The sequence below is a fragment of the Eutrigla gurnardus genome (genome assembly GCF_963514095.1).
Source record: "Eutrigla gurnardus genome assembly, chromosome: 13".
NCBI lineage: Eukaryota > Metazoa > Chordata > Actinopteri > Perciformes > Triglidae > Eutrigla > Eutrigla gurnardus.
In genome coordinates, this window is record NC_139936.1 from 6813360 (window position 1) to 6840092 (window position 26733).

Here is a 26733-nt window from a genome sequence, read left to right on the forward strand (position 1 = left end):
CTGACTGAACTGTATTTTTCCCGACAAGGCTGCTTTATGTCAAAAATAACAGCCTGACTGGATAAACAGGAGCAAATGCAAGTCCCACACCATCACCATCACTTTCCACACCAAAGGCAAAAATATACAAAATCGTAACAAAGAAAAATATTCATAATATAATAAGTGATACAAATGTAGTTGCGCTTCCAATTAATCATTTTGTTGAAACCAATTTCCAAAAAGGTTGATACGTACATTTCCCATAATGCAACTCAATAGCGTCTTTCATTACACCCTTAACAAACTTAACATGCTCACTTTGTAACACAGCCAAACATTTTTGGCCTTAAAGCCCAGGGCTGAGATCACCATGATGACATTGTTATTTTCTCAGATTTGATGAAAACTTTTTCATCAAACGTCTTCATCACAAGCTAGCATTACTTGTGATAAGTAAAGTGGACTTCATGTGTAAACATGGTGGAATGCCACTTTTAAATCGAAATCGAAATCCTGCCTTTGCTATTTAAATGTATTTTTGGTTGAATATGCTGCAGCCCAATCATAAGAAATACAGGCAGGCAATGGAAAACGCACAGAATCTACTTTTATGCAAGAACTCGTCATCTCCTCTGACTCTTCCTTCAGCCCACGTTGTGTGTGTGGGCAAGTCCTGCACACACATTGGCTGTTGCAGATTAAGCAGCAGCACATTTTTTGGCCGTACCAAGAAAAGAATGATGTGAAGGCAGCAGTGAGCTTTGGCCATTTGTCTGTCTTTTCGGTGATTATCCAATTTTATCCAAATAATTCCAGTGCCTTCGGTATTGTTCCCATAAGTGACGTTGTTAGGCCTTTTTTTTTTGTTTTATTCTTCTTTATTTTGTCATCTGTAATTTCTCTAATCTCATACTGATGAAAAGGTATACATATAGTTTTAGGATTATAGCATCATAGTCTGTAGAAAGAATATATTTTAGAATTAATCATCTCTGTTAAGCCAGCCTATTTGTAATTTTTTCTTTTCTTTTTTACAGACACTATCCTCATTTTGCTGTAATAAATACAGAATAAATACATACAAAATACAGTTATTTGGGTAAAGTTCATATTTATGTTGTCAGATTTCACTGCGACCTTTAAAATCAGTCTTGGTTTATTCGACTGTGTACTTCATGACAGAAACATTACAGAGCAGAATCACACTCTGATTGAACCAATCTTCAGGACAGTAATTGGTGTAATTACATGACATTCTCTAGACCTGCAGCTTATCTAATTGGGAGAGGAATTAGATATGGTATCACTTTAAGACAAATTACCATAATCAGGTTCTAAGCATGCAGCTTTAATGTGTCTAAACATTACAGTTACTCTTTGTTCAACAGAAGAGAATGGAAGAAGACAATGTCTGTTGCTTTTAACGTGTTCCTAGCTTGACTTCTTTACTGGTTGTTGTGTAGTTCCAATACAGTACTAAAAAGATGCAAGCGCAAAGATTTTGTCTTTAAATCCTCGTGACGTCCCTGATTCCCACGATCCAATGGAAAGCCAGCCGAGTGAGCAGAAGAATCATATCTGTCGCTTGCCAACATAAACCTCAATAATATATACAAGAAGGCACAAAATACAGTGTGATAACAGTCAGCAGAAGCCGCCTCAGCCTTTCTGCTGAAGCACATTTCGGATTGTTCCCACGGTATTCGTCCAGAGACGTTCTACTCTTTCAGACTCTAATACGGGTTAAATGGTCGGTTAAAGAGCCGATATTGAGGAAAGGTGAAGTCTGTTCAGGGCCCCGTTTCTACAAAAGCTTCTTAAGGCTACGATGATTTTCGCACCATCTGCCTTGAGCAAAGTCGAAATCCATTCAAGTAGACCGAGATTCACTTAAACTAACTTCCCACCCTGTAACATAAATGAAATATAAATAAAACCCAGCAGCCATGTATCAAATAAAGTGCAGTATGATGGAAGCTCTGGCTTTTCACTGTTTCAGCCTGCGTTTCCATGACCTCAAGTTCATCTTAGACCATGCTGAGGGCTGAGATGTATCACTGGCGTTTTAATTTCTGTTTGCCGAGACCAATCTTTATATCTCTTGTCCTGACAGTCACTATTTCTGACAGTACCCAGAACACTCACATGCCCCAAAGTGCGTTCAAGAAGTCAGATTTGAGAGACAAAGGCTCACAGTGTGAACGTAGCCATTGTTTCTTTCCCAGGCATCTTTGAGGGATTCATTGAATAGCAGTGTAAGTTTCTCCTGACCGTTCTTGTCCAGGTGGGTGATCAGGTCGGAAAACAGCAAATAGATAATAAAGTCTGTTTAACCGACTTCTCTTCTTGACTTTCCCAGGTCTTGATTTTCTCTCTCAGTAATTTCAGCTTGTCTCCTTTTCTATTTATCTTCCTCCTCTCTGCGTCCTTCTCTCTCCCAACCACTTATTCCGCTCAGCAAACCCAGTGAATTACCATTGTTAGGTCTGAACCAGCATTTAAGCTAAAATAAATGTTTTTAGTGTTTCACATAATTCAACCTTGATCTCGATCTAAATCCGTGTGGGTCTGCTCGTGTTGCTCGCTCTCTCTTTAGACACAACTGAAGAATATGTGGGATAAATTCCTAATAAAAAAAAAACCCAATCAAAAAGTATTTCAAATAAATATAGTGGACGGATTTTGACGTTTGGGAGGGGAATCCGGGAGAACAGCAGGGAGAAAGGGGAGGAAAGTTAAAAGCATGGGATGGACTTATCATTTACCAGAATGAAATCCTTTTATCATATATAATATATCATTTATATTGTTTGTAGTAGCTTATCAGTGTATTTGTATGATTATCTCAGAGAAAATGGAGCAGACACAGAAACTGTCTCTGAGCATTGCGAGCCGAATTAACAGTCGCATATGAAAATAAACCTTATTAATACAGAAACTGTGTTAGAAATGTCACGCTTTTCTCTGACCTACAAATATAATTTTCATTATCAGCCTCAAAAGTCCGGTATCAGTTGGGCTATAATCTGTATGAAAACATGTATTTTTGATTGTTTATTTTATTGTCAGATAGTTTATAGTAATTTTTAAATATTGATTGTTGCATTACACATTTCTGTTGCATAACTGAGCGTACTGACACACTCATACACCCAGTTGTAATACAGGTTCACTTCACGTCTCAGTCTCACCTGTGGAGCCAACGTCGTACATGGTGGCCGACATCTGTTTCCTGTGTTTTTTCTTCTTTTCCTCATCCCCTCTTTCCTCCACATGCTCTCATTAGTATTGGTGCACTGGCATTCATTTCAGTGGGGCTCTAATTTGTTTAGGCTGTAGGTAGGGCTTGTGGGAGATGGATTCAGCTGTCACATCACCATAGTGGTGGCGTTAGTGATGTGTGCTGTCGCAAGGGCTGATGTATGCTCAGGGGGCCAGCAGGCCATGGCCCGGGGGCCGGCTGCCTCCGCCCGCCCTGACGGACGACTGGCAGGCAGCTCGTTAAGACTGGCCTTTCATTGCTGCAAGGTGAGGAGGACTGCGTCGGTGTCCTGCCACAACGTTCACATAGAATACCTTTCCATGAGATCTGCAACATGAAAACACGTATGGTACCGTGGTGACGCTACATTAATGTCAGGTCGTACCGAGGGAAAAGTAAATTCCATTTTACTTTCAGCCGTTAAATCAGGCTGACATGCCAGGGTTAGCCCACAGGGTCCCTAACAAAGTTAGGATTCATGATGGATGTTGTGTTGCTCCCTGTATTGATTTGGACACTTAATATTTTTTACATTTGAGAGAAAGAGATTTCCCCCTCAAGTCACTTAACACCCCTTGGTTTGACATTTATAGACGTGTGTAATTGCCCAAAGGAAACTCTCATCCTCTGACTTTTTCTCTGGTAGTTGTAGCGTTGGCTGTAAGCTCTTATTTATCTTCAATGAGAAAACATATCCAATGAATTGTGCCATTTCTTTGGTGGTGTAATATTTAGTGAGTGTTGGTTTTCTTAATTTCATTTTTTTTTAATTATGTCTCATTGACAGATGAATCACCTCCTTGGCAATGTTTATATTCTGTGAGGACAGCCACTATTATACACAGATATTCATGGTGTCTAAATTATAAGACTAGTCATAGAATGGTAAAATGCAACAGATATTAATACACTGTCTGAATTATGATGGCCCTATTGAAAAGCTTTGAGAAGAGGTGCCACATTGCGGTGCTTTTGCCAGAACGACCATTCACCTTCAACCCGCTCTCCAAAGCATCGCCTGTGTTTCACAGAACCATTAATATCCTCTGCTCTCGAGTTTCCAGAGTATGATGGAGATTCTCCTCACAGACAGGAGACCTAGACCAGAGAATATTCGGTTAAAACGGATCTCTGATTCTATTTTGAACCCATTGTTCTCACTGAAAGCTTGCTGGAAGCCATGTAATGGAGGTGCATTTCATGTGGAGTGAGCATTAGGCTTTGGATGGATAAGCAGTAGACGATGGATGGATGGAGTTGGTGATGTGGCTGAATAAGCGTATAATATATATTTGTTTTAATGTTACCAACATGTTGGTTTGCAATGATCTAATACTTCTTGTTCACAATGGAATGGAACTGTTAACATACGAACATAATCAACTGTAATTTCAAGAAAATGGACTGTTTACATAATAAACAATTAGTGACATATAGAAGAGAAATTAGCTCTAGTCATTTATAGAAACTAATGTTCCACTAATTAGGCTAAGTATAAAAAAACTTGACAAATTCGAGGAATTGGAATATAGATATCAGATAATGTGAAGGTTGTCTTAGCCTCAGCAGTAGGCCACAGCATCCACCTACACCATCCTCGCATCAGTCTGGAAGCAATGACTCACACACAAGGAAGAACTAGTCAGGCAAGAGTGTTTTACCATAGTGGAATTTATAAACACATCTCTGTCAGTTAAAAACACACACACACACACAGATGTAGTCTTTGCTCTCTCCCAGTCTCCGGTCGATCCCCACAGACCGTCCTCAGACATTACTCCCTGCCTCCCCGTTGCCTGGAGCCCCTCGGTTTGAGCAGCTGGATAAACTGCGCTGGGGCTCTTTTCATTGTTCCATTCTTCTCTGACTCTTGGCTTTCTTCTGTGGTGAAAGTCTTCTCACAGCTCTCTCTCACACACACACACACAGCCGCCAGCTTCATTGTCTGCTGGCGTGTGTGTGTGTGTGTCTGTCAGCCCTGCATTGGAAATGCTTAGTGGTTTAGCTTAAACGGTGAAGGCATCACAGCCTTCGGGTGACCGCTGCTCCAGGCTTCCCCTGAAGGCTGGTTTACACGGACACTTACAGTTCAGGCAGCATGAGTGAGCAGAGTGAGCAGAGCCTCTGGCTGGACTTTGTGCTTGATGTGTCCTCATACTTATGGGACTCTTCGACCTCCCCTCAGCTTTCCCCCAACCCTATTACGCTCCTAAACCCGGCTGTTTAATCATCTCTGACCAGTCGACGCGCTAACAGCAGACATGTGTTCACAAACTGTCATCTGTTTTACTATTCACACCCGTTTTTATCCCCGTTGTCATTAGCAATAAACACCAAGCCCAGAGTAGGAGGAACACCTCCCATAAACCCGATGTAATCGTCTTCAAATTAAAGCATCAGCATCAGTAATAATCGTTTCGTCTCTGTAATACAAAACCATCACTCCATTCAGAAAATACATTTGCAAAGTAAAAAAGAAAAATGCACACACTGCTTCCTCTGTGACTACTTGTTTGCTGCTGTCAGTAAAATTATATTTTGCAGCGCATTTGGGGTTTTAGCTTAACCACATCACTTTCAACTCTGACAGAGAATTGCACGTTCCAAACTGCAATCTCAGGTCATTTCTCTGTGCAGCACACACTACCATGTCATTGCACAGCACGTCTAAACATCCAGTAAATTCCTCCTGTTCACTAGACTCTTTATCTTCGGTGTATTTTGCAATGGATGTTCATCTTTGAATTAATCAGCCACTTTTATAGAGACACACATAGCTGAGAAGGTGGTAGCTGCAGAACTACACAGTATTCATATCATTGCAAATCCTGATGACAGGGAAAGATTGTTTCACAAAAAAACAAAAATGCTTGGCTATAAATCCTTACATTCTGTTGCCAACTTTATGCTCGACTTTGACTAATTAAAGCCTAAACATCTGTGACTAACACGTCACATCTTACAGTAAATACAACTGCGATGCTGCATGGCCAGAATAAGCGATGCAGCGGTCTTTGCATCCTGACTTTGTCTCACCTCTCAGCTGCTTGTTTTTCTTCAAATCTCACAGCATGGAAAACCAATTTCTAAGCTGATTTTAAGCGAATAAATTGCTTATTACAACTTAAGGGTTGAATGCTATCCAATGGAGTCACAATCTCATTCACAATCTCTGTTCCACAACACTATAACACACTGTAATCAGGCTGAAGGATTCTGAGGACCTGCAGTCACACCTGATTCACGTTTGACGATGATACGCCGCAGCTGTCTGGAACAAAAATCCAACCCCAGTTGGACTTTTGAGGTTGTTTTCTTGGCACACCTGAGTCCTCAATTAAGAGTCATTTTACGATTAAAGGTAAACTATTGACGTGCAAATCCCAGCAAAATTGAATCCATCCTGAGCTAACTTTGGTGTGTAAATATGAAAATCACATTCAGGGAGCAGTGACTTGTTTTTGCTTTCAATTTTCTGCAATAAAAACGTATATTATGTTTGACGAAGTCAAGTCCTCTCATATTTATTGAATACACCGTCTGGATCCACAACCTCTTTCCATCTGTTTCTTCTTATGTTTCATTACTTATGTGTTTTCTATTAGTATTTAATTTCCCAATAGGGTTTGTTTGTAAATTGGAGACACAAAGAAGTTGTTTTGCAGCACAGTAAACAGCCAGAACTCCTTTCACCACAGGTATTTATGTCTATTAAAATGCTCTTGATGTGCCTGGACATACCAATTAGGATTAAGAGGGAAAACAAGTTAGTCCAGAAGAAAGGACCGTGTTTTTGTCTGAAGTCATTGCTGTCATTCCTCCCCACTGCAGCCTGTTGGTTGTTTGATGCTGGAACAAACCTTGTTAACATTGGGGATAATGCTGTCCAGAAGTGGCATGAGCCCATTGGAAAGAAGCCTGAGGGCTCTGTCACTGATGGAGGAGATGAAGGCGCAACCTGTTAGTCCCTCAGATGTGGACAGCATGAAGGCAGTCCTCTTGCTGACTGTGGTGACTGGAAAATATTTTAGCATGAGTAAATTAGTTCTAATAAGAGGGACAGGAGTCAGGGTGGATAAATCTATGAGGACCTCAAAGACTAGAAACAGGAGAGTGAAGGAAAGGTTTTAGTTTTAATATACGAGCGTAATGCTGTCCAAGTACAGAAGGTTTTCCCTCTTTGAGATAAACAAGAATATCTGATGTGGAGACAAACAAAATCAATGACCTTACAAAATGTGCTTTTTGTGGAATAGAAATCCATATGCAATGCACAGACCGAGTGACACATATTCCTGATTGCACGAAGGCTCATCGTTCTCTTTCTCCCTCTCTCCACTCAGGATGCTCTGGACCACTGGGCATGGAGGGGGGGATAATCTCCAACCAACAGATAACGGCCTCTTCCACCCACCGCGCTCTCTTCGGCTTGCAGAAGTGGTATCCGTACTTTTCACGCCTCAACAAGAAGGGCCTGGTCAATGCGTGGACTGCTGCCGAAAATGACAGATGGCCCTGGATCCAGGTAAAACACAGTCACAGCACAGGACACACACGGGGCCGGGCCAAGGCCAGACACAAATGAATGAACACAGTCTGAATTATAAATGCATTTTATTCTCGTTTGTTTGTTGTGTCGTCAAAATGATTTAATTCCCCTACTAACACTTGTTTTTGTAGAATAAAATGTGAAAATGCACCAGTGTTTTACTGATGAGCTAATTACCAATACTGTAAATTAATGTGTGCCTTAATGTGTGTGTAATAAAGTGTGTGAGCTGAGGGGAGAACAGATGCAGGTGTACTCGAGAGCGATCACCAATGTGAAAGGGTATCAACGTTTTCAGCCGTGCTGACGATTTGTTACGATTTGTTACACAGTTACTCAACTGTGTCACCTCGAGTCGCCTGTTCGGTTGTGCCTTGATCACAGTTGCACAGCGACTGCAAGTGCCCCCCCGCCCCTTTGTGTCGCAGCAGACGTTCCCTTGCAACACAAGTAAGGACGTACAGTATTATAAATACTCTACGCATCAAGGCTTTTAATTTGTTTTTGTTTCGCCTTGTCCAAATTCTCATCTGCAAATTGGAATTCAGCACAATTCAATCCCTTTCTTTGTCTTTTTCCTAAATACCTCCAGATGTTTCTATGACGACCCCGAGCCCTTCAACAAAACCCTGTGATTGTGAAATGGAAAGAAAAGCATTAATACATGCAGGTCTCCTCTTACCAGATTTTGTCAAAGTTATAACCTTCATGTTGTCAATTAGTCTGGATTCCAGATTCCATTGCTTTTTTTTTTTTTTTTGGGTGGGGGTTAAAGCAGAAGATCACTCCCAACGTGTTCTTTTATAGACGTGTAACCCGAGGGACCTCGTTGCATCAGGCGCTGATTGAAGCGATGGTATTGACTGCTGCTGCTCCCTCACTTTAAATGATCCGACTCCAGCTTATGGCCCATGCAGAACCGATGTCTGGCTTTATTAATGCTGGGCAACTAGTCACACATCATGACGGTGTATAGATAAAAACCACCAGTCCCTGGATCAGTCCGAAGGTTCGGTTGAGTCCCGATGACGCTCTCATACCTCAGATTTTAGACAGGAATATAGACAGATAGTCAACGTAGATTAATGAACTATTATATAAATAATGGGTTTGCAGCTGTGTTACATTTATCTTGCTCTTGAGTCACCTGTGTGATGACAGAAACGCTGACAGCAACCTTTGCAGTGGGCTGTTATCAGATACATGACACACGGACGGTGAACCGTGAACAAAATGTAATAGAAAAACATACTACAGCGTGACAGCGCCACGGAGACAGTGAAGCTGTCCCTACCAACAAGAGAATAGTAACGCGGGGCAAAAATGGATTTGTAAAAGGAGAAAAGAGAGAAAGAGAGCGTCAAATATACAGGCGACATGAGTGAGAGAAAGGGAGGCTGACAACACAGAGAGGCTGAGGAGAACGGGACATAAAACATTCAGGCGGTTTGTTTGACTTTAATGATGCCACGTGGGATGTTGCGCGGGATGCTGTAGGCATTGTGTGTTTTCTACAGAGGGCCGGGATAATTGGGACGTGAGAACAGGAGGTGTACAGTCATGTCAGTGTTTTGGGATTATGTTAGGGAGTCGGTGGTGTGCTTTAGTCATGCAGAGTGATGTGGCGTGACTGCGTTTGCATGTCTGTCATGTGAAACAGGTTAAACTGACAGATGACAACTCTACCAGGGATAGACATTTCTCTGGCTATTCGTCAAGGTTTTTCTCTTGTGCAGTGTGTATTTTTCAATGTCGTCCAGTGTCATCACTCTCAAATCAAACACAGAGCGCCACACTTACAGAATAATACATCATAGAAGTGAAGAGCAAAGCATGCATTCACTGTCTATGTTTTTATTTGTATTTGCGTTGGGTTGTGTGCCAATTGAACTTGCTGCTGTTCACACATCTATGTGCAGTCAGAATATCAGTTTTCTACAGCCTCGCCATGACTAGCTAACACATGAAATTGCATTTGAAGACTCAAGGGAAATATGCTGCCGGTCCGGCCAATACCAGCAAAATGTAGCTCCAGCCGGCTGCGTTGGAAGAATGAAGCAATTCAAATGGCTTGTGAAGTTTTCGAGGCTCGATACATAATTTAATGGAACTAAACAGTTAATTACAAAATGGTCAAATGCAGATCTCCAACATTCTTTGGCATGGCCATATCTGGGAGCCCCGAGTGCTCCGATAACCACCTGTACCACTGGTGCCTTTACTCTCCACACACACACACACACGCCGTATAATTGAAACATTCCACTCGGCAGTCTGTTATGTGGTTGAGATGTGACCCTGACAAATGCCTTTCCATTACAGTTTATTCACAGCATGACTGCAGTCATTAATTGGTGAATAAAGCTTTCGGACGCATACGCTGCAGTACAAAAAGTGTTATTCTACATTATTAAATAACAATTCTATATCGGAATATAATCAAATTTCATATTCAAATCTAATTCTTAGATGAAAATTAGTCATGAGCCTAACCTCAATGCAGCACTCTAGAGAATCCTAGATGTCTATGAGTAATTCTCCAACAGCTGTGTAACACTGGCCATCTTCAGGTGGTTGGTGGGGCTGTCTAGACCTGGTCCTTGGTGGGGCTGATTAGTCCTGGTCCTTGGTGGGGCTGTCTAGTCCTGGTCCTTGGTGGGGCTGTCTAGTCCTGGTCCTTGGTGGCCAAACACAATGATATATGATTGCATATGATTGCTGTGAGGTTGTGATAGGCTCTTGTGTGCTCTTGGAGGGACACCGGTTGAGGGGTTACTCTTTCAAGGAGTTACCACGGTGACGATCCCAGCATCATAGAAATAAAACCAACAAGAAAATGGAAAATGCTGATATGATTTGAGTATAATGTTGTGTGTGTTATAGAAAAAGAGAGCACAATGAGAGAGAAAAGGCTCTTAAAATATCTGTGTGTGTGTGTGTGTGTGTGTGTGTGTGTGTGTGTGTGTGTGTGTGTGTGTGTGTGTGTGTGTGTGTGTGTGTGTGTGCGCTATTACACAACACTGCCACAGGGCTCGTTGGTAACTTCAAGGACACAGGACAATGTAGTTGTTACAATCCTGCAGCAATTCCCTGAACCGTTTTGATCTCAGAGTGTAACAGAGGATAGTTCAGCACTTTGTATGCTCCTGATCTTGGTATGCGTTTGCTTGTTGGTTGATATGTTTGGTAATCGTACGTGTTCTTGAAATGATCAAGGCCATCATTAATGTGTTTTTGCCTGTCTAAATAAGGTAAAATGATCTCCGGAGAGCATTTCCTGTAAAGTATGATTGAATATTAACATAGTTGCCAATTCATTTCCTGATGGTCAAAACATAGTTTCAGCTCAAAAAATGATGCACAGTTAAAAAAAATAGATAAAAACGCTAAATCTAGATGAAAACATAAATCCATTTTGTAACATCTTAAAAATGGTTATAGAAAATCAGTTCCAAACGTATCAAGGATGCGTCTCCCTCTTTGTGTGTGAATTACTGCTACAGGACTTTATCAGTTCCAGGATGTTACTGATGATTACACACAATGAATGCCTTGCATCAGAGAAAATAAACAGGTTAAAGTAATTTGATGAAGTTATTTTCTCATGGCTCATGCAACGTAACACTGAAAAGAAAATGTTTTCATCAACCTGTCAATCACAAGGTAGCCTCACCATACCGTGTTTGATCCCGTTTGAGTCTTCATGGGCCGTCATTGACTAAATGAACATCATGCTGTATTGAAAAAGAGATTGAGACCATAAACTCATGCTTACAGTGTTCCTGAAGTAATAAATCATGTGAGAATTAGGGTCATTTTCTCATATAATTCGAAACAATCAGATTTTTTTTGCAACCAGAATAGTCGCCCCCTGCTGGTCATTGCATATATTGTTGTTAATTGTGTGAAATAGTTCTAGTTCCAGGAAGATGATACGTTGCGTTATGCAAATATGTTATTTACTAAGTTTGTTGACTATAATATTAGTGTGTAGTTGAAGTGTTTTAGCTTATCTGCCTCTCAGCCTTCATACTGACACGCATACGTCTGTAGACAAACGTTTCCAACGACGCCTCAGTCAAACAAACAAATGCATCACTATTAGCGCTGAAGTGACAGACATATGTTTCTGAGCGGTCATTAACAATGCGGGGGTTCACCCCAATTACTCCACCAGTGGCCTTTTGGTGACAGGGCTTCTAATTAGTGCGAGAACTATCGCTACAGAGGAAACTGAAAAGAGCAAAGAAATGCCGTGAATGAGAAAGAGTTGGTCATCGCTGCTCCGAAGCTCTAAGAGGGCTCCTTATGTATAATTAACTTGATAAGCTGGTTTAAGAACGTAGAAAAATTGCTTTAATTGGGCCTCGTCTCTACAAATTTAAAATAGAAAGGAAATGAACGCTGCAATATAATTGTTATACATTACTCCATTAGTTTGACAGTTGATAAAAGGTTGGTGAACATCAGCAGTTATTTTCCTGTGCTGGATCCGTAAGAGCCACTACTCTCATCTCTTATGTCCTCAGGAGACACAGCTTAGAGGGCTTTTTTTCATTAACAGAAAAGGAGAGTATAACTTAGTGGGCTCAGACTTTCTTTTTGAGCTTTTACTCTCAAATATTTTACTTGTAAATTGCCTTATTTCATAGTAATAATAACATTCCTGCACCGGAAAATGAGCTCAAGTCCTCGGAATACCATCCTGAATGTGGCGACATTGTCGGAGAAGTTAGACTTCCATTTCTCAGGGATTAGCTTTAAAACGGTTTCATGTTCTTAAATAGCAACTGACTTCAGCCTCACAAACATGAGCTGAAATATAGTCTGTTTGTTTGAGGCATCACATGAAGTTATGGATTTTGTTGTCTAGAATGCACGATCATAAAAAAAAAAAGAAGCAGTGAGAATAAATGTGACCTTGAGTCGACTAGTCCAATTCATATGAGTAATTCAAATTCTGTTTTAGCGTGCATCTCTTTCTTTTGGTTTGGGCGTTTCAGGTTAATGGTCCTTTGCTTGATTCACATTCAGTACTATATTATTGCGGCCCGTCTGTTCTGCAGCTATGGACGGCCAGACAGCTGTGGTTTTATTTTCTTTTTCAGAGGCTGAGCTAGACGAGCCAAAGTGTCTTTTCTTCCTGAGAATGAAGCAGCTTGTTGTGAATGTAGCGCCAAAATGATAAATGAATAAATGCCATCACCATTTATTTACTTGTTTCTCACAGACTATCACATGTGTCGTACAGTATTATTACACTGAAATAGCCTTGTGGTATCTGCCCTTCTTTTTGCATCAATGTTAATATTCACTGTGAAATAAGAAAAAGGCGTAGGGTGCGTGTTTGTGTGTGTCTGTATGTGTGTGTGCGTGCCTTTTTTAGTCACCAAAAGCTTTTTCATATGAAGTGAGCTGTCATCAGCTGAAAAATAACAAAATAACTCCAGAGACTTCTCTCCTTTTTTTAACAAGTTTGCCCAGAATTACAGGGAGACTCAGGCCCTTCTGGAGTCTACCAGCAATGACGGGTTTAAGAAGCATGCATGTGTAACATCACTCATACTGTGTAGGCCTCTGAGACTTGCTGCCATCGTGCAATGGGATGTGGATTGTTCAGTTTTGGGTAAAGACGTCGTGGGATCACGAGTGCAGAGGAGGAAGCATGACTGTGATGCGCTAAGACTCCTGTTGAGGCAATTAGTGATGTTCAGCTTTAACATATAAAGTAACAAGATAAGAGCAATCTGTAATATTATAGCTGTGTATTATAGACCAAATTATTCTGAAATCTACCTGAAAACTGTAATTTTGTTGAAATGGACTATCAGAGTGAAAAGGGTGTCAAAGTAAACCTAACACTGGTGTGAAACCCATCTTTTGTGCTTGGATAATAATGGTTCTGCCTTGCGAGTGCAAAGCGGGATCCATGGAAACATTCATCACTTTCCTCTTTCTTAGCTCCCTCTTTTCCTCGTGGCTCTCCAAACAGCTTCACATCGGCACTATATTGACAGCCTGCACGGGGTTGACAGACTGGATCTGGAGCGGGAAGATTGATTAAATGTTCCATTTGATCACAGACTTTCTGAATAAGATGGATGGCCCTGACAGAAGAGATACAAAGGAGTGACTTGATTCCCATCACGTGCATGCTCCTCCTGCACACACACACACACACACACACACGGATGCACGCATTCAAACTGTCTGGAATCATTTCTTGATTTTGCCTTTTTTTTTGCTGCACAGATAAACCTGCAGAGGAGAATGAGGGTCACAGGCCTAATTACCCAGGGAGCAAAGCGCATCGGCAGCCCAGAGTACGTCAAGTCTTACAAAGTAGCCTACAGTGATGACGGGAAGACCTGGAGAACATACAAAGTCAAGGGCAAAGATGATGATATGGTGAGACACGCACGTGGCTACACAAACACAACGCTTACACACCCCTTGTCATCTTTCTCTTATGCCTCTCACTCTGTAATACACAGACACACACACACACACACACACACACACACACACGCACACAGCGACTAGAGACTGTGCACTCAGTCAAGGGCAGGGTGGAGGACATGATGAGATGGCTTTTTAATTAGCTAGCACACACCGGGCCCATCTTGCTGCCCCTTACCCCCCTCCACTTTTATGGCTTCTAGATTGAATTTTTATACTATTTGGGGATGAACAGCCACCAGATAGGCCACACGGCGTTCTATCATTCCTGACAGCGAACCACGGCTCTCCTCCATTTGGCCGAGCTCTGAATGACCCCGACTTCCAAACTTCTCTTCAGATTTATTACATTCTGGACTTGATTATTCTGTGACTTCTGCTTGTTGTCTGCCTTGTTTTTCTTTATCGTGGAGCATAGTTGTCAGTAAGAATTAGGCTTTCAGAAAGCAAGTGTGTGATTTTTGAGGTGGAAGTTATAACTGTATGAGTAGACTGGGATAAATATGTGCAAAGTAGGACCCGTCAGTGTGTTTGAGGTGGTTACACACCCTGATCCTTGACATAATAGAAATTGGACGTTTTTGTTCACATTGACCTGTTGCCGCCCAGTGACAGCTCCTATTTCCTGTATCGCATGAAAACACACTGCTCTTGTCCGTCTCTTTCTCTGTCACTTTCTCTCTGCGCCTCACACATGCAGCACACCAGCCACTCACATCAGAGTGTTTCTGTCAGACTACCTCAGGTCTTTGGGATTAAACTCCGCGGAAGGTATAGAGATATAATTGATCCGCTAATTTAAAACAGCCACTGTTCTTATGAGTCGAGGGCTCAAATGGTGCGAAAAATTGTCTATTTTTCCCTGCAATTCTAGCTCATTGACCTTGAATGACAGCAATTTGTTGAGTGTGAAGTAGACACTAGAGACGGCGCCAGATACACTGCTACATTACTGCTAAACTGATCTCACCGTCCTCCCCGCCCCTGTCTGCTGTTAATTCATCCCCTGCAACAGATTTTCAGAGGCAACGTGGATAACAACGCTCCATCGGCCAACTCCTTCACCCCTCCCATTGAAGCCCAGTATGTGCGCATTTACCCCCAAGTCTGCAGGAGGCACTGCACCTTACGCATGGAGCTGCTCGGCTGTGAGCTAACAGGTGAGTGAGCACAAATTCATCATGAAATCATGTGAAAATCCACTGCAGTGTGCCTCAGCACCGTTGTGTCATGCTGCATTTTTCATGTGGCATGTGGAGTGTGTGTGTGTGTGGGGAGGGGGCTGTGGTCAGGAAGGTTAGAACAAATCTGTTTGTTTTTGTTGTTGTCAGGCTGCTCTGAACCACTGGGAATGAAGTCGGGCCATATCCAGGACTACCAGGTCACGGCCTCCAGCATCTTCAGGACGCTCAACATGGACATGTTCACTTGGGAGCCTGGAAAGGCCCGGCTGGACAAACAGGGCAAGGTCAATGCTTGGACAGCCGGACACAGTGACCAGTCACAGTGGCTACAGGTACGATGTTATCTCCACCTAAATGTGTTATCTGTCCCGGCTACTGTCCAGACTCGATCAATGTATTAGCAGGGAAATGAACAACAGAGGTTCTTGCAGATAGCTGCTTTTCACTCCGCTGAAGGATGTACAAGGTATTGCATGCCAATGAATTCAATTATACAGCATTTAATGGGGAAAGACTTCACTAATGTGTACAGTGTGAGTTGTGGAGCAAATTACATCTTAAAATCCTCCCTCTGTCAGCCAGCGTTCAGTATTATTCTTAGAAACAGCCAGTAATAGGTAGTCATTTCTTTTTTTCTCTTCATGCCAGTCCTTTTGAATCCAACACCCACACTGTCTCCGTTGGAAGAGTTTAGCCTTGTTATCTTTGGCTGCAGTCCAGGCTTTTCTATCTCTATGAAAACAGCAAATCCATTTGTTTTCATTACAGTAACTGATGGCTGAAAATGTCTCCTGAAAGGGACAAGACACATCTCTAAGTGAATGCTTACACCCCAGTCTTTCTGCTTAACAATATGTGAGATTGATGGAGGCCTGCGGGGTTCAGGGTACATATCAATCAAACTCAATCACACCCACTATGCCCTCACGTATGGCCTCATATATTGGATTTTTTTTTTTTTTGTCCCTTTAAGATAAAAAGGCAGTAAATGGTCTTTGCTTTTAGAGTAAGGAACCACATCTTACTCAGAGCTGTACAACCGATAGCATAGAAGAAATTGTGATATGGATCATCTTCTCAGGGAATTGAAGATCAGAGTGATTTCTGTGATTTCTTGGCCTTTCTGTTGCATTTGCTCCACACATACCGCCTCGCAGCAGTGACACAGTTAGCGCTCTGTAGTCGCGCTGACTTGTCTGGCCGTTATTAGATTGGCCGGGTCTGGTGTCAGATATGTTTTTTATTACGCTGAAAGCTTTTCACCCTGGCTGAGGGTATGCAGGGCCGTGTGTCGGAGGAGACAGGTACTTAGACAGGCCGCGTCCAGCCCAGCGAGCTCGGCGAAGCAAAATTGATTGCCGTGGGTAAGGAAAACTCGTGCTCTCATATTACATGCTGTGCAGGCAGGAAAGGGGAGATGCCATACAGATGCAGAGAGAAAATCAATGGCTTCCCCTGCCAAGGACCCTTTCTGTGCACACAGGCATTCACAATATCTTGCTTTTGAAAAGGACACATTAAGAGTGATATACTGTAAAGTACATTTATACCGATACAGCTTTGTAACTGACCACTTTTTTTATATTCAGTGATCGTCTTGTATTTGTTAAGCTCCCGCTTCTTCATACTGGTTACCATGGCAAATAATTGATTGCCAGTGACATTACCGAATGACTTTAAACCTAACAAATTAATGGACTTAATCAGCCTTGATGACAAGTTAAGTATTCCTATTAATCAAGACGCCTGCTCTGGTGTGCAGTGGAAGCAGTGGGGAACTCTTTACATCAAATATCAGACTCGGTTTGTTGATGCATGGACTGGACAAGATCTTAATTTAGTTGCATACTAATGCCTTTTCATTTATTATTCCAATAAATTAATATATGTGACTATGAATAATAATAAATACATGTTAATATAAGTTTATACATGATTTAATATAGTAATATTATGTATTTTTTTAACCCTAACTAATGAGCTGACAGATTGTGTGTTCTATGCTGTTCTGAATTTCTTACTCAAAAAAATAGTCTTTAACAATACATAAATGTACACCCAAGCTGTAAATATTCAGATTTTTTGTGGTTTATGTTTTACAATAATAGTTGGTGGCCTTTTGTAGTTTCCTCAGAGGAGCAGTGTGTAGGGTCAAAGGGGATTTATTGGCAAACATGGAATATAAGATTCATAACTATGTTTTTATTAGTGTATAATCTGAACCTGAAACTAAGAATCACTGTGTTTAGTTGCCTTAGAATGAGCAGTTTACACGGAAAGGGTCCTCTCCATGTTGCACCACCATATTTCTACAGTAGCCTATAATGGACAAACTGTCTCTAAGGGCTAGATCAGTTTATACACACTGTTCCAATTAGTGGTAGAAATACACAGCTCAATGCAATGAAGCGTTTCAATGGTAATCATTTGATCATCAAGTGGAGAACATGCTGTTAAGCAGACTAAAATCTTAACAAAACCACCAAGAACTGGAGTCCATGCTAAAGTTATTCTGGTCGAGCAGGAGACAGATTTACACGGAGGGAGGCCGAATTAGAATCTTTCAAGATGTTTTCAAGAGAGGAGCTGAAAGTGTCAGACGGAGCTGCCAAGTGTTCCAGCTGGCATAAGCTGATTAGTTAATTATGCACATTATCATGTCCACATAGCAAAGAGAAATTGCCAAAGCAACAGTAGCTACTTTTCAATTTCACAGTGTTCCTGTTAATGTAACACGCACACTGCACATTTCCTGGCACGTATAGTGTTCCAGGACTCTTTAGAGTGTTTTGGGGGATTATGGTAAACATTCTTCAGACAATGAAAAAAACATAGTTGGAATGGCGTGATTATGTCTCTTTATCTCACATTTCTTAACTGCATTGCAGTCAATAAACTACTTAGCAAGGATTCACTTTCCTGGATCATGATGTTGAAACCTGAATCACATCTTTATAGTTCACCAATACATAACATGTCAAATGCAGGAAGCAAGTAATACCAACATGTCCGACACAATCCTTTGTACTGTGGATATGTGAGGTCAACATTTGCGGTGCAATGTTATGACAAAATACTATGAATGCAAACTGCATGCAGCTGCAGTATGTACCATAAGTAAAGTAAGTATTCATTCAGACTGGGCCTGCATGAGTCTTGTAGAAATTGGCATCACAGGTCTCAAGGAAAGCGTTTATTTTCTTCTGTAAGCAAAACAAATTATTATAGATTAAATATCTAAAAAAGACACAATACACAAGTTTTGTGATTTATTGAGTGGAAACGAAGCGGCATACTGTATATTCCTGCTTGAATCAAAACTGCAGGCTTCGATTAATCATGCTGCTCTAAATCTGACATAACTAGACTCACCATCATCTTTTGTAGGATGGACCAGCTTCTTATATCGATACATAATTTTATTAAAATATTGAAACTTCTGAAAAATCGAACTTTTATAAACCTTGAATATGTTGAATGTGGGTCGACTTATGCTGACATTGATCACAGACCAGTTTTGAGATCATCAAGCTCCAAGTTTTGATTTTTATTGTACCAGGTTTGTTAATATTGTGTTTTCCCAGGGAGTGCATTGTATCAGACAACACGCACACAAACATTCAAACGCATTAAACAAAACACAGTATCAACTCACAGAATTACATGCCTGAGAAGACAGACAGGAAGCAATGGATCGAGGTAAGGATGCAATTAAACATCCAATTGAATTAGCTTTCAAAAACCCTTCACTAAATATTTAAATGTTCTAACCGGGATCAGCCTATCTAGCTTCAAATCTGTCTGCTGGCAGAGAAGAGTTCATTGCAAGTAAGACGGTGTCATTTCTTTTATTTTTAAGAATTAGATAAACCAAAAAATATATTTAATAGCTTGTTATTGATGGGGCATTAGATAAGAAGTGCGTTAGATAAGATGGGCAGGCGGCTCCTCTGCCATCAGTGTATGAATGTGTGTGAACGGGTAAATGTAGTCTGAATATAGTGTAAAGTGATCTTTATATAAAAGCAGGTCTATTTACACTGTGGATATTAAAACACTGTTCATCCTCAAGCTACTGCAAAGAAGTATTACGTTACATACACAGTACCTCTAAATATGCAGACAGAAAACCATTTTAGAATATTTTTTAATTATTTTAAAGTGTATCTTTCTATTACTATTTATTGTGTCTTTAGTTGAAAAAAATACAGTATTTCTCAATCTGAGCATCAAATATTGAATTTGTCTTCACTGATCCATTCAACATAGACCCACTTGTCATTCCTCAACATGTTAAGATATCAGAGTATTATGTGGCTATGAACTTGACTATGTGCTATCACAGTAATACTAAGCATGTTTTCTCACACCCTTATAGCCTACAAATCCCTGTGGCAAAGCAAAAGAAATGAACACAACATGGTCCTTGACTTTGCTTTGCTCGGGTTCCATCTTTAAGCTTTCTACACAAGATAAAACAAAAATACTAACCGTTTAGTTAAGCTACAGTAGAGGGGCAGCTTCCACTGCCCCTTAAGCTAGTGCTGTGCACACACTTCACTACAGAAGAGCTGTATCAATAAAAGCACTTCACATTGTACTCAATATGCTTTTGTGTTGTTTTCTTTCATAACGGGACTTTTTCGTTTTCTGATGCAAGCAAGCAGTTCAGGTGCCACATAAGATCATTGCCTCACTGTGTAGGTGAGATGTAATGTCTGTTCGTGGTTCAGGTTCAGAACACTATCAGATATGGTCCACATGGCTGCAGCTCACATCTTTGATTCGCATTATTGTTTGCCTCTTTATTTTTTACAAAAGGTCTCTAGTAGCTGTGCTGCTGTGCTACTCTAGTTATAGCTATTGCCATCCACTATTTCCTCAGTTTCAATCAGTGGCCAGTGCAGAGACACAGATTGTATAAGAATAAACACGGTAACATGAACAAACGCAAATCAATCGGATCAAAGAGCCTACCTTATTCCATCGAGTACATTCTTTAACACATTTCATGTACACCTATACAGCAGATGATGATTGGACTACACGCCATCCCGTTGTTTTCGTTAAATAACACCGCAACGTGTTATGTACATGTATCTGGGGAAGTTCTAAGTGCAAAATGTGTCACTTCATTTGTAACTTGTATCATGTATTTGTCACCTTCAAAGGTTACGAAACAAGCTATGAAAGTAATTCCGTTCCGGTAGTTCATTTGTTATCCCGTCTCCAAGGTTTTCACACCCAATTATCTCTCTAAAGTGATAAATATGTGCGGTGTGTGGCTGTGGCACCCTGATAATCACCTCTGCCTCTGATGATGCACAGTGAGCTCAAACTTGGCTGTGAAAACTTTCAGAGAACTACAGTTGCCCCTAAACAAATGGTGTACTGGTGCTAATGTGAAATTCAGCATAGAGGTACAGCTATTGTACCACATCAGTCATTTACGTACCTGGCCGTGTATCGTAATGCCTCATTTCCACTGAACGCAATCGCCACATTGCCTGAAACTGCCGTGACATCATCTTCAATGCGACGTTGGCTGGCTTCCTTAATTGGCTACCAAACAGAGGAAGCTCTGCACTTTGGAAATGTTGTAGAGCATAGTATACAATGTGGTGTACAGCATACGGTGTACAGCATACAGTGTAGTGTACGGCGTACCATAGGTAGTGCATGGCCTAGTAAATACTGTAGTGTATGGTGTAGTGTACAAAGCACTGATACAATGTGTCTGTAGAGCACATAGCCACCAGAGATGATGAAGCCTAGCAAAGAGGTGGTCCAGACGCTAAATTGAGATTTTTTGGAATTGACAAAAAGCTGGTTCCCTCCCACTGAGAGACCTCGGAGCATGGTTCAGCTTGGCCTTGGAGGAACCTGCGAAAAGTGTCATTTCAGACCCACAAAGATGAAGCATAAGAACACGCCATGAAGAACATTGTTGTTGAGCGCTTTGAACACAGCAGGGGGGTAAGACATCCTAAGGCATCACCAGTTACTGCGTGGTTAAAATCCACTTTAAATATTCCATTCATTGTCTTTCGTGAATGAATGTGAGATAATTGGCTTGCAAAAGCCAAGCTTTAAAACGACATAAAAGGCACAGTGTGCAAAACGCTATAATCATTGTCTCAGATGAACCTGCCTTTACCTATGAAGAAGAATGCAGTGGAAGCAGGTGAAGTGGAGGGAGAATGAACCTCTCAAACTCTGTAAAAGAGCACAGTTCAGGACTAGTGCCTGGCAGAATGCTATGATCTGTGATGGGCAAAAGTGGTCAGTTATTGACAAATCTGCATACTCAAGGGTTTGAGGGATCCCTCAAGGTAATGAAGACCGGAGAAGATACTTGCTTTGCATACTTCTGATTTAACTCAGTAGTACTGGCTCTTAACCAACTTAGAATCCCTGATAGAGAAATGTGAAAGTCCCTAAGCATTTGTTCATCCAAGGCTCTGGCTTCCACTTGAATTTCTATAGGTCAAGTGGGTTTAATCCACGCTTGAAAGCGCTATAAATAAGCACTTTGTGGATCCAGAGTCTACCAACACCAGGGGGGGGTGGCACTGGTTATACCAGAGGAGACTGCAGCAGGCTGAATGTTAGAGGACAGCCTTGTCATTTTCAGGATGGGCACAGTACAAGCTGCACTTCAGATAGATGCAACCCAACACTTGATCTGGGATCATCAATCTTGTACTGACCAGCTGCGTTGGGTCACCTTCTCCTCGTCTCGTGAGTGACAGAGCCTTTTCTGTCTCATTAATCCGACACAAACAGTTCCAGACTAAAGTACTGCAGTGCAGCTAGAGGAGTGCATGCAGTAGATGTAGTTATGCAAATAGGGCGTAGCTGTAATGAGTGGCAGTGCGGGCCGAGGCCTTTAATGCATGTAGGGACATCAGTGATTCCCTCCGCCGGTGAGACGGCAGGAGGAGACGGACAAGGACAGGTAGAGAGGCAGAAGCAGACGAGGACACACGCAAGACAGCTGAAGTCAGTGGAATACATTTTGCAGAGAGCAAATATGAAATAAAAATAAATCTTGTGAAATTCAATGTTAATGGATTCCAGTGTTAAGGGTAGTTTTTACTGCACTCACAGTTCGTACCTAATGGATGTTAGAGTTCCATAGTGTAGGATTCCATTGGGCTTGTAACCAACCTTTTGTTTTCCTTAAATACGAAGACATTACAGAATAAACTATTTACGTTTTGTCATAAAGTTGTATCCAACCATTAAAGTCATTCAATTTATTTCAGAAATAGTAGTTATTAGATTAATCCTGACAGAAATTAGTTTGGCGTTTTATTTAATAGTGTTATTGAAAAGTGAATATCCTGCTCAAGTAAATGATCCCAGCTTCCTGCCAGTGGTTCCTAAAGCATCAATACATGTTGACACCTCCCATAGAACATTGTCCCACGAGGAGGAGAGGCTAGGAGGAACACTAAGTAGACGTGATGCTAGATTGATTCCTGCTCAGTGTCTGTGAGCGTACATTTGTTGTAACCAAACCGGGTATTATCATTCAAGCAATATCGTCGAGCGCAGTTTCCTAATCAAAACCGCTACCATAAATACAGCACTACTGAAAAAAAACTATATTTCCTTTAATCAATAGAATTAGCTGGGTGTTTGTTTCATCCAACCACAGAGGAGAATAGCCTTAATTTGTCCCATTGAAACACTCATCTCTTCTTGAGCAAAGATGAAGTGTTCTTTCTAAAGACAGAAAAGCTGCCTCCAAGACAGTAAAGGCATTGTTACATGAAAAGATTGGGGAGGGATTTTGATAATCTGGAATAGCAATGACTGTGTCCACATTTCAAGAACAAGTGACTAGTACTTTGCTAAAATGACTTGCATGGAAATTTATTGGGAACTTTCAAGGGTGAGATATCGTCTGCGTCCTTCAAGCTTGATCCCCCCCTCAATGGAAAACACAGTCCTTAGAACCATGAAATATTAGGCAGCGTCCACACGCTCCCCTCTTAAATCCAGCATTTTTATTACTGTCACACTATATTGATCTGCTTGGAACTAGATAAAAGCACTCGTCCCTTCCCGGCAGATATGACTATTCAAAGTTCTAATCACATTAGGAGATACATCCTTTATTCTGCCGACTGCTCAGCTTTCTTTCATTATTTGTCCTACTACTCTACAGACAGAAGTGGATCAACCAGAACTGCACCTGCAGACAAGTTTTCTTGCTGAACTAATTAAAGCAACAGAATGTTAGAGGGACTACGTCTCCAGGTGGTTTCTGTTGCAATCAGTGAGAAGCACACAGACATTTATCCACAGCTGTGAGGCTGGGAAAAAGTATGAAATATGTGCACACTGCATACCTTGTAATCTGCCTGGCTCAATCTACACTTCTCTGCATGTAAATGATGTTATGATTCAACGTTCACAGGAGTTATCATGGAAATATTAATTATACATCAATGTTTGATTTACACATTCCCAACTGAGCCAATAGCATGGTAACCCCACATACACACACATATTTTTGTCGACAAAATCTGAGCTATGCACACTGATAAGAAGCTCTGAGGCCAGGATAACAGATGTGAATGTGACTTTAAGTTGCTCAGCCAATGCTCGTCTTGGCAGATGTGCCAGCCCAGTTTCACAACGGCAAGATCAAATTTGCACCATGCAGCCATGTACGGTGAGTACATGATTATAAGACTTGGACAGTTTTTTTTTTTAGAATATGGAGGATCATATGAAGAGGGATTGTTGTGGATCATTATCAGACTTCTATGGAGAAGCCTGTCAGATGGGGATGATACTAGATATCTAGCTGCTGGCTACCCAGTTAGAGACTCCTTCATATAAAAAAAAACAAAGAAACGGAGTCGAGAGACGTGGGCAATATTCAGAGAAAAAAAGTTGCAAATTTGCTACTTTAAAACTGGCAAATTTGTGACTTTATAAAGTAGCAAATTTGCTAGTTTTAAAGTCATAAATTTGCTACTTTATTACTATGCTAACAACTGGCATTTATGTTAGCTAAAATCCCATGAATTTCGCATTTATTTTTCTAATTAATACATCACAATGTGTGACAACGCCTTGTTAAGGTCCTTAGGGTGACAGCTATAGTTGGTTAACATTATATGAGCCGAACTGTCATCTTGTGGGTGTTTATTGATCGGGCAGTTTGAATAAATGCTAGCAGTAGCTTTCACTTGTTGTCATAGCAACGGCAAATTCCGATTAGCATCGTAATATAGTAGCAAATATGCAACTTTAAAACGAGAAAATTTGCTACTTTATATAGTTGCAAATTTGGGATTGTTTTTTTTTTAATATTGGCCACATCTCTCGGCTCCATTTCTTATTTTTTTTTCCTACAGTGTCCCTAATATGCCGTCGTAGCTTTAAATACATTATTTAGCACAAAAAAAAAAAAGTTTTTTGAGCAATTCAATCATCTAATGAACGTTATCCAAGGATTCAAGGAGAATTTTAGAAAGAATCCACACTAATTTGAAATCATACTGGATGTAAATTCCATTAAGACGTTATCATCAAGGCCTCATTTAAATCCTGTCCAATGTGTCTCTATTTTATTCACTTTCCCTGCAGCTAGTATGCTGATTCAATTAGCTTCCAAATGAAGTTATGGAAGCGATGCTAAATCTGTCTGCTTCCCTGATTCAATTGGGTGCTTTTTAGCGTCCCCTCCCTCTAACTATAGCCTTAATGTACAGGTCTGCTTGGAACCTGTGTAATGTTACTCTTTTGTTTTCATTATCCGAGGAAGCCATCTTATCGTCGAAACACCACATCCTGATCCTCATCTCCCTCTCTCTACCTCTGTCCCTCTCGCTCTCCTCTCAGCTAACGTGGGAAGCATTTATCTGTTTTATCTTGGGATGAGTGATTCATGAGTCTGCAGCAGCGCCTGCTGTAATCGTGGGATCTGCAGGAATTGTCAGAAGCGATGGCACCAGTACTTAAATCAGTGCAGCAGAGATTGGGTCCATGTGTTGTGCGCGTGTATCTTATGGTTTCAGAGTGTCTGTGAGCCATCGCCTGACAAGCCGGGTATCCTCCGTTTAAATCAGACATCTTTATGTTATGCACCCAGGAGAATGTGGACTGCACTTAAGCAGCACTACCACACGCTGTAACCTACAGTGGTATGATTAATTCAGAATAGTCCACAGTGACCCTTAGACTCTGTAGAAAACTGGACACTGATTCATTTCAGCATAATGATCATTTTAAAAGGGCACTCTTGTCCATAAATTATATTTATTTTGCTACTTCTCGGGTCCCCTTTTTTATTGCGTGTGAAGCACACCGTGTTTTTGTGCAAAGTGGGCGTGCGTGTGTGTGCACACGTGTGAGAATTTGATATGAATATTTGATATACCATGTGAGAAGCAGGAACGGGGAGAGAGGAGGGATGATGAGCTGGAAGTGCAGCAGCCAGAGTCGTAAACGGTTTTATTCTTAACACACCTATTTGTAGGACATTTAAAACCCTGTATCCTCATTGTTGGAACAGGAACACCATATTTCAGATCATTAAATCATTTCACATGATACCCTTGCTTAATATTCCAAGAGAAAGCAGTTTTTTTTCCCACCTCCAGCAAGAATTACAGATTAGATTTTGGACAAGATCACACGGCGAGACAGACTGCTTTAGATTTGATCAGTGAGCAAGTGTCCATCACATACCTAGTCACAGTGAACATTAAACAGAGTGTGAAATCCCCCAAGAGCCATACTACTGCATCGCAATGGCTATTTTTTTTCACACATATGGGTCTTAGTCCTTCATTTCACTCATGCTGACACAGTGTGCAACTTGCTGTTTTTTTAGGTGCTGTTCTCTTTGATGAAATAGCTCCAAATAATCCAGACCAGACCACCACGGTTGATTTCCTCCTGTTCCTCTTGCCACGGCCAATTCCCTTCATGCAACCGTTTAGACTTAACTTGACACGCTGAACAGATTCTCCATCTGTTTTATGGCGGTGTGCTCTGAGTGGCCTATTACGACCAAAGGTATGTTTAGGTTTGATTGTGCTTTAATGCACTGGCTTTGATGGACGGCTGCCTTTGTTATAGAGGAAAGAAAAGGAATCAAATAATAGTTTAATGGCCTTAATGTGCACTTTTTTCTATCCAAAGCACTCAGGTCATTTTTTTCTAAATTATAGATGGAGAAAGAGATGTCTACAAAACAAAAAGCTGAACACAGGTCAGGTTTTTCTGCTGCAAGCTGTTACAGGAAAAGGTTGCTTTCTTCTATAGGCTTT

General features: G+C 41.1%; 1 protein-coding gene across 3 annotated transcripts in view; it reads left to right on the top strand.

Moving 5' to 3' along the window:
- edil3a (EGF-like repeats and discoidin I-like domains 3a) overlaps window positions 1-26733 on the top strand; it is a 93452-nt gene that overhangs the window by 51193 nt on the left and 15526 nt on the right. For all 3 annotated transcript variants that reach the window (XM_084025630.1, XM_084025631.1, XM_084025629.1), the window contains 4 exons: window positions 7588-7769; window positions 14046-14201; window positions 15268-15412; window positions 15584-15768. In XM_084025630.1, the coding sequence (XP_083881756.1) occupies window positions 7588-7769; window positions 14046-14201; window positions 15268-15412; window positions 15584-15768 (668 nt within the window). The remainder of the gene's footprint in view (window positions 1-7587; window positions 7770-14045; window positions 14202-15267; window positions 15413-15583; window positions 15769-26733) is intronic.